Here is a 19,418-nt window from a genome sequence, read left to right as displayed (position 1 = left end):
CAGACTGGTGGTGGGGGGGGGGGGGGTCACTCATAACCTACTGCACCAAAGTTAGAGGGGCTTGCTCATGAGACACATTTATGGCATATCCTGAAGGCCGGTCCTATAGATATGCCATGTAGGACTTATGTGGGCAAATCTCTTTAAAAGTTTACGTCAAAGTGAAAAGGACTTCCATAGCTTTCCCCAGTATTCATGCTCACCTGCTGTTACTTTTTGGGCTTCTTTGTGGAGTGTGGTGCTCTCCTGTGGCATCCTGCACCCGGGTCACCAGCCGTCACATGGGCACGATGAGCGTCATATTTGGCGTACCCATGTGACCACCGGTGGCTCAATCACAGGCATGGGAAACTTTACATTTTGGTTGAGTTTTCTTTTAACGCTTCTTCCTGCCACATCTACATCTGACATCGGCTCAAAAAATTGTATCAACAACTGCACTTTTTACCAAAAAACAAGGGGCAAATTTAGAATGACACCAGAACACTGGCATAGAAGGAGGATATTGAGGTGAATATTTGGTGTAAGGCCCTTTCTTGCGCCAAATGTGCACCTTCAGCCCCCCCACATTCTAGAAACGTGGGCGGTATAGGGTAGCGATCTGGTGTGAGTTATAGCGGAAATCTATTGGTGTGGGTTTCCATTCTGGCATAGGGACGGCCACAGGCTCTTCAGACATCTCGGTCCCTGTGCCAGTTGGGGCATTTATTAAGACTAGGGTACGATACTCCAGTCTTAGCCATTTACGGCGTTTCAGATACACACTGGGGCAAGTTTATTATATAGGCAGCTTTTGAACCAAAAGGCCCTTATTGCCCTATGTGGTCAAAGCATTCACAATTTGCCAAGCACGTGATATAATGCAGTATAGAGGAAAACCCTTCATTTATTTCAGATTCACCGACTTGTCCAGATATCACAATATAAACTGTAGAACTCAGCTCTGCTACAGACTATATACATAATACTACACTCACTGACCACTTTATTAGGTACACTTGTCCAACTGCTCGTTAACACTTAATTTCTAATCAGCCAATCACATGGCGGCAACTCAGTGCATTTAGGCATGTAGACATGGTCAAGACAATCTCCTGCAGTTCAAACCGAGCATCAGTATGGGGAAGAAAGGTGATTTGAGTGCCTTTGAACGTGGCATGGTTGTTGGTGCCAGAAGGGCTGGTCTGAGTATTTCAGAAACTGCTGATCTACTGGGATTTTGACGCACAACCATCTCTAGGGTTTACAGAGAATGGTCCGAAAAAGAAAAAACATCCAGTGAGCGGCAGTTCTGTGGGCGGAAATGCGTTGTTGATGCCAGAGGTCAGAGGAGAATGGCCAGACTGGTTCGAGCTGATAGAAAGGCAACAGTGACTCAAATAGCCACCCGTTACAACCAAGGTAGCCAGAAGAGCATCTCTGAACGCACAGTACATCGAACTTTGAGGCAGATGGGCTACAGCAGCAGAAGACCACACCGGGTGCCACTCCTTTCAGCTAAGAACAGGAAACTGAGGCTACAATTTGCACAAGCTCATCGAAATTGGACAATTGAAGATTGGAAAAACGTTGCCTGGTCTGATGAGTCTCGATTTCTGCTGCGACATTCGGATGGTAGGGTCAGAATTTGGCGTCAACAACATGAAAGCATGGATCCATCCTGCCTTGTATCAACGGTTCAGGCTGGTGGTGGTGGTGTCATGGTGTGGGGAATATTTTCTTGGCACTCTTTGGGCCCCTTGGTACCAATTGAGCATCGTTGCAACGCCAAAGCCTACCTGAGTATTGTTGCTGACCATGTCCATCCCTTTATGACCACAATGTACCCAACATCTGATGGCTACTTTCAGCAGGATAATGCGCCATGTCATAAAGCTGGAATCATCTCAGACTGGTTTCTTGAACATGACAATGAGTTCACTGTACTCCAATGGCCTCCACAGTCACCAGATCTCAATCCAATAGAGCATCTTTGGGATGTGGTGGAACGGGAGATTCGCATCATGGATGTGCAGCCGACAAATCTGCGGCAACTGTGTGATGCCATCATGTCAATATGGACCAAAATCTCTGAGGAATGCTTCCAGCACCTTGTTGAATCTATGCCACGAAGAATTGAGGCAGTTCTGAAGGCAAAAGGGGGTCCAACCCGTTACTAGCATGGTGTACCTAATAAAGTGGCCGGTGAGTGTATATAGTCAGATTAGGAACGTAAGGATTAATGTTACACTTTACTGGTAACTACCTAGACAGAAGCAGTTCTAGTCCCGATCAGTCTGTCTTTCCATCCCACCCAGGAGCGGATGTTAAATATATCACGATCATTCAGCATCGACATATAGGACAATACATACAGGAGGTCAGAGGCGCTGTAAATTACGTTCCCTCCACTGCTGTCACAAGGGGAAGGTGTCATCACTTTCCACTTATCCGTGAAGTGCAGATTATTTTTCCTGTTCCACTCCGGCTTCCACCTAATGAACTTAACATACGTCCCAACTTTCCATAGTCGGTCACATTCATTACTGATAGATGGCAGTATATTATACTGGTCCATAACAAAGCAGAGTCGTCCAGGTGTGAAGGTCATCGCTATACAGGTACAGGTATAGCAGAGCGGATAGTACTACATACCAGTAACCGGTACAGTAAATCTTTTGTGTTTTCTAATGCAAATAAGCTTTCCTCCAGAAGTGAGGACATCTCCAATGCCACCTACCAGTAGCCATCCTGTGGGTAAACGTATGGCCAGATAAAGAGTAATGAAAGCCAAACCAGAGAAACCCATATGCAGACAGCAGTTTTGGGGTTCTTGCACCTTGTGAGAACAGAGAAAGGTACTGGTTGGCTGGAGGAGTTGCATATCATAATAATCAAGAATATTGGGTGAGACAAGGAAGAGGTCGGTTCTAGAAAGACAAACTGGAGCTTGGCAAGTCTCTAAAGATTTGCTTGGTTTTGGGCGCTTCAGTCCAAAGATTTGTTTCAGGCTAAACTTGTTGGCCACAAATGCTATTCCTATAGTCCTTAGTCCCAGGTCTTCAGACCTCAGGGTATAGAGCGCGAACACAAACCTAAGAATATAGATTAGAAAACATTTAAATCCCTGAAGGGTTCACAAACAAGAACAACTCTACCATGTGGCAAACTGTTTTGGGGAAGGTATATGGGACCATATAAGAAACGTCTGCCACTATATACTTGTAACAAGGCAAATCTATTTCCATGAAACGTTTGGGGTTCACCATCCACCAGTCACTATTCTACTCTATGGTATCTTCAGAGCCCAGGTAGAATATGCAGAGGAGGTGTTGAAATGAATACGGATACTCGCCATCCCTCACCTCTCCTAGGCTACATCGTAGTCATCTTCTGGCCTATTGGGCCTATGATTGGACCTCAGCACTCACATGGGGTACACAGAGATCACGAGGCTTGTGTGAAAGTATCATGACTTTAGCAGGCCCCCACTGTGATTGGGTCCATGGGGCTTGTGGTCGTGTTTCGGCCTACTGAGTGACGCCAAAGGGCACTTTGAGGGAGTGCTGGAGGCCCTGATGGAGTCCTCACTTCCTCTGGGCCTCCACTTATATTTTGGGGTGTCTTCAGACCCCAGAGTATGATAACAGTCACAAGAGTCTGGTGAAACAAAACAGGTAGACCAAACTCCTAAGTCTTTGTGATACAAATCTTGCGAGGTTTGCCCATCTCTACTTCTAAAAGGCAGCACACAACGCAGCCTACCATCAGAAAGAGGTTGGGAAATTTTTGCTATGTATACCATTGATGAAGGACTCCAACTCATAGTATTACATACCCTCTGAAACCCCAATGTATCACAAGACGATTCAGATCTCCCCTTTTCTAGGAGGCTCAAAAACTTACAAATTTTTGTACATCTCATGAGCAAGTCTGTTAGTAGGAAACACCTAAGCGTCACCACTTTCCGAGAGGTCACCATTAAGCGTCTCGGCTAATTGAAGTGTCTGTATTACTTGTAGAAAAGTAACAGTATCAATTAGAAGACGAGTTTATTGCCGCTAATAATCTTGCAAGGTCAAACATTTCCAACGCTATCAGTTACCATTGAGGACAGAGCAAATGTTATGACACTGAAAGCCCAAGATCATTTTGCCACATGTCTGAGATCTCAAAAGCGGAAAGGTCCTGCAAGGTCACGACCTTTTCTTGAACTTCTCAATCCAAGCCCTCAGTCCATTTGACACACCATAGCCCATTGGTCACATTACATTGTAACTTGCTACAGGATACGTTCCTGTCTAAATGACATCCAGCAGAGACCAGTCTCCGGGGATCCTTGAGAATGACCAGTCTTGTGTTTCTAATAGCACAGAAGCCTGTCAAAGGATCATGTAAGAAAAACATCTGCAATACTACACTGAAAGAACATAATGTTGACAAATTAACCTCCATGAACCGAGCAGTCAGAACATGTTAAGAACAACAAACAGCAGCACTTAACAATAGGGTTATTTATCCACGCCGAAAACCGCCTTCTGGACAGAGAAAGGAAATATGAATAGAAAGTTAGAATATAGCCAGAAGTTGTGATGTGCTCCCTCCAAGAAACACAATGGAATATATATATTTTTTTAAAAAAAAAAAAAAAAAAAAGCCGCACGCTACACAGCAGTATCACAAACGCATCCTTTAACTGGATAACAAAAAAAGTGGCAAATTTCCCTAAATTCACATATAAAAAGTTTCCCTATACGGTACATGTGGCACGCTAAACTCAGTACAACTTGCTAGACACATTACCTTTATTCTGTGGGCCGGTACATTTATGGAAATACCAAAAATTTATGTACCGTATATACTTGAGTATAAGCCGAATTTTTCAGCACAGTTTTTGTACTGAAAAAGCCCCCCTCGGCTTATACTAGAGTAAGCAAAAACAAAACAAAAACAAAAAAAAAATTAATTTTTTTTATGAGGGGGTCTATGACCAGCTGCAATATCATGCCTGGTCATAAAATAGTGGAAAAAAAGCTTTAAAAAAAATAAAAAAAATAGAAGTTGTAAATCCCTCCTTTCCCTAGAATACATACAAAAGTAGAAAATGACTGACACACAAACACATTAGGTATCCCTGTGTCTACTGAATATAGGGGATCTGCAGTGCTCCTCCTCCATTGGAAAGGGGTTAATAGGAGCACTGCAGATCCCCTATATTCAGCCAGGCTGAATTCCAAGTGGGGGGGGGGGGGACCCTCAATCCTCAAGCTCAGGGGCAGACAGACAACCAAAACACCCCCTCCCCTTTCCCAGCAATACGTTGTCAATACGTTTTCCCAGTTTTTTTTGTGGTAAAATTAGGGGCCTCGGCTTATATTCGGGTCAGCTTATACTCGAGTATATACAGTAATTTTTATTACGTTTCGCAGCTTTATTTTTGAAAAATTTTTAGTTTTGCTTCGCCATGATCTGACACCCATAATTTTTTTTTTTTTTTTTTTTTTACACTTCTGTCTTTTTTTGCAAGGAGAGTTGTATTTTTTTCCATCATGGTATCAATAAGAACTACAACTTTATCCCTTTTGTTTTCAAAGGGAAAGTAATCAAAAACAGAGATTCCCACCTTTTTTATTTTACCATATCCAATGTATGGGATAAATTATTCTCTATTTAATAGTTTGGGTATTTTTGGACACAGAAGTAGCAATTACGGTAGGTTTTTTTTTTAGAAACATGTTACACTTCTTTTTATTCCCCCGCATAGAGGTTGAACCTAGGATTGAATGTTTATCCAATGTATTGCGCTGCATTGTGTATAATGGAGTACCATATAATGTAGTAGAGAGATTGAGCAGTATAAAGATGTGAACTGCCGTGCGATGTAGGGACTTCGATGTCAATCACAATTAACCATGGAATCAAAATGTTGTGCCCGTGACCCATCTATTAGGTGATGGTTGTGTTGTATAGCAAACACCCGTCCTCTATGACAGAGGTAGGGAACCTTCGGCTCTCCAGCTGCTGTGAGACTACAACTCCCAGCATGCTCCATTCACTTCCATGGGAGTTCCAAGAACAGCAGAGCCAGTATGCATGCTGGGAGTTGTAGTTTTGCAACAGCTGGAGAGCCAAGGTTCCCTACCCAGGACCTATGATATGGGCTAAGCTTACCACATTACCCCAGTGGACATCCACCATTGTTGCCAAGGGGTGAGGAAATCTGGATCTTTATGCCCAAGTCAATTTTTGACACTTGAAAATTACCAAAAATTGTCAAGCCCACAAACTCCGTGCATTGCGCATTATTTTTTTTAAAGTAATATGTGCCAGACTTCTGAGTAATCTTTAACATATGTACATTTATCTGCTTTTATATCCTATATAGAATAACATTTACACGTTGCCTAGCACTAGATAAGCTGTAAATAGTATACAAAGATGTATATGAAAATCAATCCATTAATACGGAAATTATATTAGCCTGGAACTTGTGGTGGACAACAGCATTGGAGGTGCAAAGGGTGTGTATGTATGTTACTAATCTATATTGGTACATGTATACATTACCGGCAATGTATGAAATCCAACATTCTATAGAATGCCTAGGCATTGTATAGAATGCCGAAAACTAGCCGGCAATGTATGAAACAATTCGTCATTTCACACATTGCCTGGACATTCTATAGAATGCCAGTATGAAATAGGTGACATCTCTGATCGCTTCCATCGTTCCGGCAAGGCACGACTACATTATGCAAATCACTGCCTGGGCTCAAGAATATTTCTACAAATTACTGTCTGTGAACCGAGACAATTCGGGACGGTTGTGCAGTCTTGTCAAGAATGGGACAAGACTCTCCCGAAAACTCCAACAATTGGCCAACTTTCTTCCTAGACATTTACAGACGGTTGTGAAAAGAAATGCTGCAACAAATGTGACAAACAGAAGTCGACCAGTTCTCAATTTATTTGGTTCATTATATTGATCGGATAGTTACCCCACCATTAAAAACTTCATATTCAATATATAGATTCTTTACATGTCTTGGCGCCACCTGGTGTATAGGAACGTGAACGTCCACTTAATGAGCCAAGTACTGGTGCACACACATGCTCAGTCACTCTTCCACAGGTTGGTAGTGATCCATTCACTGCCAATACACAGTTTTCTGCCCTGCTGGTCTGGGAACGAGCACAGCATGTGAAACAGTATAGCGGTATATTACTCTAAAACACTAGTACAGCTATTAACAGCATTTCAGAACGTTTGGTATGATAGGGATTCATACCCCTTTAATACCGAGCAGTCCATCTTACGAATGCTATATTTAACTCTTAAAATGCTAAATATTAAATTATATAATGTACATGCAACAGCCGTCCATGAGCTAACCTGCAGGTCCTTATGACGCGCGAAGACCATGAGTCACATTGCTGGAAATTGCCGACATCGATGACTGATAACCATTTATAGTAAACCCAGACATCAATAAACAATATAGAGCGCTTGATGACATGGAGGCTACAACAAGACCAGGTTTCCATCTTTATAGAGTAGTTATGATATAGTCATCATGGATCATGAAATTTATTTTTGTTGCACTTCAGACCCCACTTGCAATTGACCTTCAACCTCTAGTATTTTAATTGTCCAATACACTAGCCGTACTAAGTGGACTGTAAATTGTTAAGCGTGATATATAGTCCACACAACTGCTTGGACTTGGAATATAGGATTCATCCAGCAGTGTAACCTTAAAGGTCCAGGGGCTCAATGCAAACATTTCACCCTTGTACCACAGTCCTTTCAGTATTGTGTTTTTAGGGTGCTGTAGAAGACCCCTTTGAGTGTCCAGTGCTATTAGCTCATACCGTAATGGCAGGTCTCAGAAGAATCTACAATCCCAGATATTGATCCCTTTAACCGCCATAGCCAAGAGGGACCATGAAATTATAAAAGGACTTTCTTTGATCTGTTCACCCGTTTTGACTGATATTGTGTAACGTCTCTGCCTGTTCAGGTCTCTGCGCTACCTTCCGCTCGCATGCAGAGGTGCAGGAGAAGAGTTCAGTTTGATTCCTTGCTCTGTGTGAACACTGCTCTCTCTCTCTCTGTAATTGAATTTCCACCACACCCATCTCCAGCACCTTGTTCCCAATGTTCATCAAATAGTTAATTCTAGCCTTCCCTGTGTAATTGACAGCCTGTCTTCCAATCAAGCTTAGGGCGGGTTTTGGGCTTCCTATATACTGGAGATCAGTCCTCATAGAAGTGCTGGCTATTGTGACTTTGTATTGCTGACCACTGACCTCTGGATTACCCTTTGACTATTCTCTTGGATTTTGATTCTGTACTGCATTGCACGACTGTTACTGGACCCTTGGCTAGCTGACCTCCCTTTGTTGTTGTTTGTCTTGCCTTCGTTCTGTGTTGTCATTTATATAGGAAGGGCCCATCGACCAGTTGCCGCCTATTGCTTAGGATAGGCCCGGCAAGTAGGAAGGGACAGTGGTGGGAATTCAGCTTAGGGCTCACTGTCTTCTGTACCCCTCCCCCCAGGGTTCACCAGCAGCTACTGAGGAATTGCTCCTATTGCAATATTTTTGATTCTTGCACAGTCTGACCTGGGGACCTAGAAAGGTCCCAGAGGATGTCTGTAGACTCAGCTTGATAGGGTACACAGTGGGTCACCAATCATAGTTTATTATCATGCCATTATCAAAGCATGGCATTCTTGGGGGAAAAAAAAAAAAAAAAAAAAAGTTATACAACGTGCTGCATACGGACACGGTGGTTTGCTTTTAAACCCATTCAAAATAAATGGGTTTTAAAACAGATCACCCGGGAATCCGTCCCCTGTCCAGTTTCTCTGGGGAACAGGATGGAGACCCAGCGGGCGTAAATGTAGACGCCCCCTATCATTTTCTTGTGGCTAGAGAGGAAAAAAAAACAAAAACCTATAATATCCAGATCACTATAACAATCTAAATTACTTTTCATATAAGAGATTTTTTATTTTTTTTTCACATTGCCCTGAAAATAAATGCAAAAACAGTTAGTGTGTGACTGAGCCTTGGCCTTTTAGAGGTTAAACAGCCATCTAGAATGTCAATCAAGGGGCTGACAATTAGGCACCTCCTTTTTAGAGATTCTCTTTTTTTTTTTTTTCTTTTTTGGTAGAGTTGGAAGGGACCTCAAGGGCCATCGGGTCCAACCCCCTGCAAGTGCAGGTTTTCCTAAATCATCCCAGCTATATGTTTATCCAGTTTCTGCTTGAAGATTTCCATTGATGGAGCGCCCACCACCTCCCGTGGCAGCCTATTCCACTCTCTCACTCCCCTCACTGTCAGAAAGTTTTTCCTAATGTCTAATCTGTATCTCTTTCCCTTTAGTTTCATCCCATTGCTTCTTGTACTTCCTTGTGCTAATGAGAATAGGGTAGATCCCTCTGCGCTGTGACTACCTTTCAGATATTTGTAGACTGCTATTAAATCTCCCCTCAGCCTTCTCTTCTGCAAACTAAACAATCCCAGTTCTTTTAGCCGCTCCTCATAGGACATGGTTTGCAGACCTTCCACCATTTTGGTTGCTCTTCTCTGGACTTGCTCCAATATATCGATGTCTTTCTTGAATTGAGGCGCCCAGAACTGTACACAGTATTCCAGGTGTGGTCTGACCAGGGAAGAGTACAGCGGAATAATGACCTCTCTTGATCTAGATTCAATGCTTGTCTTAATACATCCCAGAATTTTATTAGCCTTTTTTGCAGCAGCATCGCACTGTTGGCTCATGTTGAATTTGTGATCTACTATTATGCCCAAGTCCTTTTCCCCTATGCTATCACTTAGTTCTATTCCTCCCATACTATATATGTTTTTTACATTTCTGTTACCCAGATGTAGAACTTTGCATTTGTCCCTGTTAAATACCATTTTGTTGGCCTCAGCCCATTGTTCCAGTGTGTCCAAGTCCTTTTGAATACACTCTCTCTCCTCTCTAGTGTTGGCTATTCCTCCTATCTTCGTATCATCTGCAAATTTTATGAGTTCCCCAATAATTCCATCGTCCAGATCATTTATAAAGATATTAAAAAGTACTGGGCCCAGAACAGAGCCCTGCGGCACCCCGCTTTTGACTTTCTTCCAGTTCGATGTGTAGCCATTTAGTATTACTCGTTGTGCCCGATCATTAAGCCAGTTGTGAATCCACCTAACTGATTTTTTGTCAAAGCCATACTTAATCATTTTTTCAATAAGATGGTTATGTGATACTTTATCAAATGCCTTACTGAAGTCAAGATATACTATGTCCACGGCATTCCCTTGGTCCAACCATTCAGTGATTTTGTTGTAGAAGGAAATCAGGTTAGTCTGACAAGATTTATTGGTCATAAAGCCGTGCTGGCTCTGGTTAATTAATGCCTTCCCATCCAGGTACCGAAGTAAATGTTCCTTGACAATTTGCTCAAAGATTTTTCCTGCTATCGAGGTCAGACTTACCGGCCTGTAATTTCCTGGATCGTCCCTTTTCCCCTTTTTGTAGATGGGGACAACATTTGCCCTTTTCCAATCTAAAGGGACCACTCCTGTTTCCCATGACTTACCGAAGATTATAGCAAGGGGTTCTGTTATTTCCTCTGCTATCTCTTTCAGGACTCTAGGGTGTAAATCATCTGGTCCTGGGAACTTGGTTTCCTGTAACTTGGCTAAGTGCTCTCTTACCAGACCTTTGCTTATAGTCAGCTTGGAGTCCTCCTTCCCCTCATCTCCATCACCATTAATGTCGATATTTCCATTAGTTTCTTGGGAGAAGACGGATACAAAATATGAATTTAGTAGCTCCACCTGCTGTTCCACCATGTTAACTGTTTCTCCTTTGTCATTCTTCAGGACTCCAATGGTCTCCTTCACTTTTCTTTTGCTTTTAACATATCCCCAAAATCGGGGCCCACATCATTGTTACCTGGGCCCCGATGCTCGGAGGAGCCCAGAAGTTTCCAGCAGTTCTATAGGTGGCATATACCAATCGGGGCCAGTCTGTTACAGGTTTTGCACAAGGGGTTTTGAATTTCAGCCCAAATTTATTAGCTAAAAAATACAAAAACAAATCTTTTACCTGCTCGGAAAGTAAAAATTGGATTATTATTAATTGGATATTTTTGTTCCTGGAGGGCAGAACAGAATTGTGACATCTGAATCGGAGACAAGGACTAACATCTCTATTGTGCAATATTTTTCAGGGATCATTTTCTCTTTTCCTAACCTGGCAGTGACCTTAAGTTTTTCTATAGATATTTCTAAGAATAGCACATCTGTTCTTCCTTACTGGTGTAACATGATATTTTATACCCAATATAAATATGTAGGCCCCCTGCAGGTCTGTGGACCTTTGCCAAATTCTTCAAATAGGACTGTTCCAACAATGGTGTCGAGCCTTTCAGTGGACTGGCCCTGGAGTGAGATTTAGCACTTACCGGATTTTAGGAACACTTCACCTTGTAGCGTAAGGTTTTACTTTTTGTAAATTGTTCTAGAAGGACAAAAAAAACTTTTTGAAAAACTACCTATAAAACTAGTGGTCAGCGTTCTATGTAAATGCAGTACAGTCAACATTTTGCATTTTTCAGATTTACTGAAATTTTTGGGGGAGATTTCATATGACAGACAACGTCTCCTTATAAATCTCTGCTTTTAGGGCATTTTAAAGGGGACGTCCAGCCAAAGAAATGTATGTGACAGAGAGACAGAGGAGTCTCTATTAACTGGCAACTCCAAGGCTGAACTAAGGAGTTGTTGGTATAGGATCGGACCCTTCAGCTTTGTCTCAAGGGTCTTCAAATGTCTGAGAAAGAAAATGTAGACATTTTTGTGCAAAATCATTGGGAGAATTTATGGCACAATTTACAGCTTACTCTCAAGTTGAGTGCAGTCTCAACATCCACCACCTAGGACCCAGCAAAAAATACCCAGCGTACTAAATGTAGGCTTAGGTTTCAGTTTCTGCCACATGGAGATCTTCAATATAGGTAAAATACATTCAGTTATGGGCCACTTCATAAAATTGGTGCATCTTTTGCCAGCGTACCAATATTAAGAGTACTATGGGTCACATGGTGGCTCAGTGGTTAGCACTGCAGCCTAGCAGTGCTGGAGTCCTGGGTTCGAATCCTGCCAAGGATAACATCTGCAATGAGTTTGTATGTTCTCCCTGTGTTTGCATGGATTTCCTCCCATATTCCAAAGACAAATGGATAGGAAAAAAATAATGTACATTGTGATCCCTATATGGGGCTCAATCTACATTAATAAAAAAAAAATTAAAAAAAATTAAAGTATACTACATGCCAATTTTAACGGGGTTTTGTCATTAAAGACACTTATACCTATCATGGGGGTAGGTTATAAGAGCCAGATCGTACAGATCCCGAGCGATCAGGAGAATGGTGGTCCAAGAGTCCTCCATATGAATGAAGCACCAGTGCACTTTCCCGATCAGTGCACTTTCCCAACCAGCGGTCCATTGATTTCTATAGAGCTTCTGGGATAGCAAATCTCTAGAAGCCACAGAGCTGAATGGGCAAGCACATTGGCCCAGCATTCACATGGAAGATTCAGGGGAACCTTCAGCCAGCTACCTGAACCAAATCCCCCAGCGATCTGCCACTTGTGCCGTAGCTTGGGATTAGGGGTATTGATCTAATTACAAACCCCCTTCAACCTTATCTCTAGAGAAACCGGTCAAGTCTATACTGTAAAATTTGGTGCAGTTTTTACCACTTTCTCATGTGCCTGGAGCAGCACCGCACCTCCCATGAGGCGACCGCTTCAGGTGGCGCTATGCCAGGGCCCCAGGGAGGGCGGCATTTTTGCTGACCTAAGCCAGTCCAGAACAAGCTGTCCTGGACTGGCTTAGGGTCACCGTCATTGAGCGGTGGATTGGGGAGGCCACTGGAGCAGCACTGCTCCAGCGGCCGCCCCTCACGCTCAGGCAGAGAGCAGGTCCTCTCCCTGCCTGCTCTAGATGCTCGCTCCGCTCTGCCCTGCCCCCTCCGAGTGGACCCGCCCCCTCCTCTCAGCTTTCTGATGTCCGCCTCAGGCGGCAGAAACCCATGGTTAACCCCTGGCCTGGAGGAACCACTAAAGGACGGCCAAGTACAAGTGGAGACACTTAAATTCGCACATTTGTTCAAATCTCTTTGGTTTAGGCTTAAAGGTTCATCAATACAGCACTATGTGAACAAGATCTTAATCTGCTCGGTTCCAATACTACATTTATTGACGCGACGCTCATTATAAAGTGATTGACAAATTATAGCAATTAATTGCTGAATCCGATTGACTTTCTACTTGTTGGATTAAGTTTGTGGAATTTACAAGAATTTTCCACATTCCAGTCATACTCCGCATTGCCAAGTTGTGAGCTCGGATCGCCTTTAACCAGTTTTACGCCATTGTTTTGACTATAAATAGTGACATTTAGGTTAATCTATGTAATAGGGGGGTAACTATTCCTAGCCATTCATGTAGTGCCACTTCCTAATATGTAACATTTGACGTTATGCGGCTTGATGGGACTCATGCGGAAGACATTACGCGGTATTTATTAAAGCTGTCAGCATTTCTCCTCTACACGTTAGGAGACTTCCCAAGAATGTATGTAAATATGTATTTCATTAATAATCCTCCCCGTGTGCAAAAGTCACACTGGCGGCCTAGGAAGGAATATTAACACGAAGGATGCAATGTGACGGAGATGAGGGATTAGCACAATTTGTAAGCTGACTGACACCCAGGAAAAATGACCATGATGGAATTAGTAAAGTCTGGTTCGAATCTGGCGTTCCACGTAAGGGAATTTACGATGACAGGTTGGGTCGTTTTTCAAGAATAAATATTTGAGAAGAAGAATAGTAATACATGGCAATGTGAGCTAAACAGGATCGACACTGTAATCATTTCTACCGAGGGGTTATCCATATTTATGAGCATTGAAAGGGGTTTCCCAAAAGTGATCATGCATGCCGTGGCCTCTTCACTATACAGCAATCACAGCACAGTATACCGTATAGTGGATTTGCTTGGTATTGCAGCTCATCCCCATTCATTTGCATGGGACATAGCTTCAAAAAAGCCATGTGACCAACGGACATGAGGTCACTGGTCTGAGAAGAGGAAGTGGAATGGAAGAACCGTCCCAGACAACCATGACCCATCCATGGGACAAGTAGGAAGTGTCTCATTGCTAGGCTCCCACCAAACACTAAAATGAGGGTCCCAAACCTCCCCTTTAAAGGCAGTTCATAGGAGATTAAATGGAGCAGAGGATGAACAATCTGAGCACTATCCAATTCCAGTCTAAGGCCTGGTTCATATCTGCGCATGGGTTTCCAATCGGGGGTCTGCTTGAGGACCTAATTCACATAAAAAAGCGGTTACTTCGGAAACCCGCGGACCCTATGCACTAGCATGGGGTCTGTGTGGTTTCTGCACGAAAAATGCAAGAGAAAAGTGCTTTTCTCTCTGCAGAGGGGTACAGAATCCCCTGATCGCAGATGTGAACCGGGCCTAAGGGACTGATCAAGGTAGCCAAGAGCAGTGCTCAATAGTTTCCATGAGCCCCACAGACAATGGATAGTGTATGCCTAGGTTTGGCCATTCAGATCACTTACTATAGTGGTGCAGTAAGTAAGGGCAGGGGGTACAGAGGGTTTCAGTGTTGAAATGAATGGGAGGCAGGTGTCAGACAGAATTAGATGCAGACTTTGGACGAGAATTTCACCTCAAATTTCAAACTCATACATATGAGCACCCCCTTACACTACCGCATAGTCACCGTCAGGAAAGAAAAAAAAAAAAAATTGATCCACTTCCACCTACCGTATATACTCGAGTATAAGCCGATCCAAATATAAGCCGAGGCCCCTAATTTTACCACAAAAAAACTGGGAAACTTATTGACTCGAGTATAAGCCTAGGAGGGAAATGCAGCAGCTACTGGAAAATTTCAAAAATTAAAAAATAGTCGGAGTTTTTGGGTGCAGTAGTTGCTGGGAAAGGGGTGTTTTGGTTGTCTGTCTGCCCCTTCCCTGAATTTTTTTTTTTTGGTTGACTCGAGTATAAGCCGAGGGGGGCTTTTTCAGCACAAAAACTGTGCTGAAAAATTCGGCTTATACTCGAGTATATACGGTATATTGATCTGTATACAGTGACCTTACACTTAGTCATGGCTACCAGTAGCCAATATGCCAATCTCAGACTGTATAGGAACACAATCCCAACTGGTAACACCCTGGTGTAAGTGGATTCACGCATTTCAAAAACTTCTAGGAGGAACACAATGCATTTTCGAACAAAAGGCACCAGCAAGTCTTTACTAAAACAGGCATGTCCGGAGGTGAGAGGTCGTCCTTAGGTCTTCAACAACATGTATACAGCCTATGTAATATAGACAGTATCAAGAACTACACAATGTCGAGCGTCAAGCGTCTTGTTATATTAGACTAGTATTTTACATAAAAATAATCCTTTGCCAAACAACCAGCCCAACTATGACCCAGCGGTGAGCGCTGCCCAGGCTCCTTGGCGGTACCTGCCGCTGGCAAGCACTTTATCTCCTAATCTTATGGTCTACAGACCGGCCAGAAAGTTTTCTTCAATGAATTATATATGTGTCAAATGTAATCTTGTAAAACAAAAATAAAAAATTTGAGCAGCATGGAGACCGCCGTACAGAGGAATGGTAGAAATGTTAGCGGCCGGAGAGCGCTCATGCTTTTGATCTGGTCATACAAGGAAACAAAATCTCTCCAAGTATTTTAATCTAGTGTGAGAATAATTGCCGAGGACAAGATTTACATCAAGGAAGTCTCCACGAGGGGTTTTCACCACCGGAGGAATGATTTGTGGGAATTGACAAAGGCTTCTTGGTGGCATTTTCAGGGCATCTTCTAAGTCTTCGAAGAAGAATTTGTCCAAATTCTAGTCTTGAAAGGGGTTTCCCAGGGTAAGAACGAATTTAAAGTTGATCTCCAATTATTTAGTTATTCCCAATCTATGCTGGAATTATGGATTAGTGACCAAGTCGAAATGTTTTTGTTTTTTTTCCAGTTATTACCAATTACTGTCTTAGGCTAAGGCGCTGCGGAGAAAAAAAAGCAACGCATAGTGGTTAGGGTTGAGCCGATCTTGAAATTTTAAAATCCGATTTCCGATCATTTTTCATTCCGATCCTAATGCAAGTCAATGGGATTTTTTAAGATAGTTTTCAAAAGCTATGACAAGTTACCAAAAAATACATACAAGTTCTTAGAATGTATAGAAAGAGCAAGGGGACCCTTAAATGGCCATAAAACATTGTTTTTTTTAATCACTACACAGAGAATCTCAATGGGAAATGTCACTTTTCGCATAACTCAGGCTCCCAGCTTCTCCAAGTAGCATCTTATGGGCTGCCATGAGTTGTATTTGGCTACTCTTCTGCTTTACCGTATACTCAGCTCTGCCACATCTCCTTTAGTAATGCACAGTAATGGAGATGTAGCAGAGTCCAGTATACAGCACAGCAGGGAGGAAACAGAAGAGTAGATACTATTTACGCCCTGCTGTGCCATATACTGGACTCTGCTATTTCCATTACTGTACATTGACTTGTCTAACTACTAGGGTTCAGCGATCGGGATTGGAATTCCATTCCCAATCTTTTTTTAAAGGCGGATCGGAACCCAATCAAAAATTTACTCGATTGCCAATCAGAATCCAATCTTTTCCGATCCCGATCACTCAGCCGTAATAGCGGTTCTTCCTGCAGTGCTTTAAACAGAAAGTTCACAGAGTTTTCCTCCGCGGACTTTGTTACAATTATATCTAAAGGGAAACCGCCAGTGTTTCAGTAGGTATAATTGACATGCAGCAATTTCCAAAACTGCGTCGGTTTTGGAAATCACTGTGCGTTTGCACCGCAGTTTTTGCTGCAAAGTGGGCATGGGATTACTGTAAAATGCCGCAGTTTTTCCTGCGGTGTTTCTGTGCAGCCTTGGCCTCAAGAAGACTTTTTACCACCTCCACCGAGTCAAGCTCTTTCAAGCTTTAGGGGGACCTGTCATGTCCTCGGACATTGGCAACTCAGCGACTTGCCGGTATCCCCCCCAAGTTGCAGAGCCATCTTTATAATAGATACATACAGTCATCTAACAAACAATAGATGCCACATAAGCTGCACAATACAGAAGCTAGGTTTCGAGATTTTTGGTTTTTTTTCCTAAAAACACACAAACCCACACAGACTTGAAAGACTCCATAGGAAAAATCTGAGAATTTCTGCAGCAGATTTGCAGTTTGTTTTTCCATAGATCTGCACACAGACCACCCCATTCAATCAAAACTCCTTTTAAGCCTATGTATCTTACAGACTACAAACAATGTAGTCAGAAAAGTGCAAGTCTACAGGATCAATCTACCCGGAACATCATTGTTCATAGAAGACAATGAAGTCTCCAAACTAGAAGTCAATGGACCTCAGTACTCAGTGGAGAATTGGGAATCCTCGATCAGTTATCACAAAGGGCTCATTGACCCCACAGCAAGGAAAAAACGGACTTGTGAGAAGCTTAAAGATATAGACAGAAGATACACACTTAAAATATATGTCATATCTACCCTGTATATTATTCGCTAGTTAATATAGCAAGGCATAAAATCACTTGAGCAGTCAGTACTGGGTTTTTCCAATTTCGGATGCAGACGATTTGTCCCGATATTTCAGGCAACCGAGACGAGAATACTTGGACATAAAACAGGTGAAAAAGAATAAAGCAAATTGCAGTGGTTTGGCCAGCAAGTCTAGAAAAAGGATCTGGTGATGGAGACAAGTCTGCTGACGGGAGTCTAAGCCCCTGAACGTGATGGAGCATTTACAAAGTCGACACTGCAACTATATCCTCGACCAGAGACTGGAACCAAAAGGACAGGAGCGAATATAAGAGAAAGATGAGCCATTCATCAGCCATTGGAAGAAATGCAGAAGAAAGCAAAATATGTTCTCCGTACCATGGGGAGGGATGATCCACTAGGAATTCTTATTTTTTAGTTTTTCAACTGTATTATGGAGAAATGGTAGAATTTTTCCATTGGTTGTGCCATGGGGCATCTACCAGCCTGTCTCAAGACGTGCGAGGTCCCCACCCCTCTTAAATTACCAAGGGTCGGGAGTCCTTTTTCCGAGATACAAAAACGAATCCGTCTACACGGCCAACTGGAATAAATCTGGTAACGCACCCAGACCAAAGACCAAGATCCAAAAGTCCAGGAGACCACCATGTACCAACACTAGTGATGAAATGGTTTATGATTCGATGACAGTCAAGTGGATCAAGGAACCAATACCAGTCCTACTAACTATTGACACCCCAGACATTTACGGTAGGTCATATCCACAGGACCCAGAGATAGAGTGTTGAGAAGATGAGACAGGCACAGGGCAATACGGCTTTTGGGATAATAGATGATCTCTTACCTTCAGGACAGTGTCGTACTGCCATTTTACATCTTCTAGACTCGGCAATGGTGGGACATGGGATTGTGTCCTTTGCTGGCTTCTTTACAATCTGTCGTGTCCTGGTCTCCAAGCCCCATTTATACCCACACGTTCTGTTATTCCTACTGCATGTTCCCCATTCGCTCCATGGTCCTACCTCACATCCATCTGGAGGAACACAACAGACAAAACAAAGTTTATGGAACGAAGACAACTATTGATCCAAAAAGTCAACAAGGAACTATCCCTCAACTGAGCCAGTCCTTTCCACAAATCAAGGTCAATGCATTATAGCGGTTGTATATATACGAAAACCATAAGGAGATACAGGTCACTCACCTACACACTCCATTGTGTCATCCAATGGTGCAAATCCCTCTGGACATTCCTCAAAACAACGTCCTTTGTGAGAATAAAATCCTGGTTTGCACTTGGTGCAAAAATCTCTGCTAAAACAAGAGTCGCAATTCTCAATTCTGCATCCTAAAAAAGAAATGGAATAATTAGTTTCTTTCCACATATATAGGACTAGGCAACTTCTAAAAGATTGTCTACCTAGAAGAAATTTGTAAAAAAAAAAAAAAAAAAAAAAAAAAAAAAAAAAAAAAAGGTCATGTAATGATAAATATAAAAATCTAATAAAATATCCAGGTATACACCACTTTGCAGTACTTTTGCTACACCTGCCTAAAACATTTGTACTTGTAAATGTGAACAGCAGAAAAAAAAATTATATATTTAATTATTTTTTTGGTTTAGTGGTCAGAGTCAGAATTGCAGTTTTTTTTGGTTTTTTTTATATAAACATGGGTTTATTTATTTATTTTTTAAAGTACAAAGATATGCATGCCTTAAAACTTTACGGTCATTTTCTAATGATATATCCCCTTTAAGCAACGTTCAACTG

The 19,418-nt window shown here is 42.4% G+C and overlaps 1 protein-coding gene across 1 annotated transcript in view; it reads right to left on the bottom strand.

The window, feature by feature from the left end:
• The window catches only part of RSPO2 (R-spondin 2), a 93,905-nt gene that overhangs the window by 18,786 nt on the left and 55,701 nt on the right, over nt 1-19,418 (bottom strand). Inside the window, exons 3-4 of the mRNA XM_075270287.1 lie at nt 18,851-18,994; nt 18,491-18,679 (exon numbers count right to left, since the gene is read on the bottom strand). Coding sequence (XP_075126388.1) covers nt 18,491-18,679; nt 18,851-18,994 — 333 coding nt within the window. The remainder of the gene's footprint in view (nt 1-18,490; nt 18,680-18,850; nt 18,995-19,418) is intronic.

This window comes from Leptodactylus fuscus, chromosome 4 (assembly GCF_031893055.1).
Source record: "Leptodactylus fuscus isolate aLepFus1 chromosome 4, aLepFus1.hap2, whole genome shotgun sequence".
In the NCBI taxonomy this organism is placed as follows: Eukaryota; Metazoa; Chordata; class Amphibia; order Anura; family Leptodactylidae; genus Leptodactylus; species Leptodactylus fuscus.
This window is presented reverse-complemented; position numbering and strand designations above follow the sequence as displayed.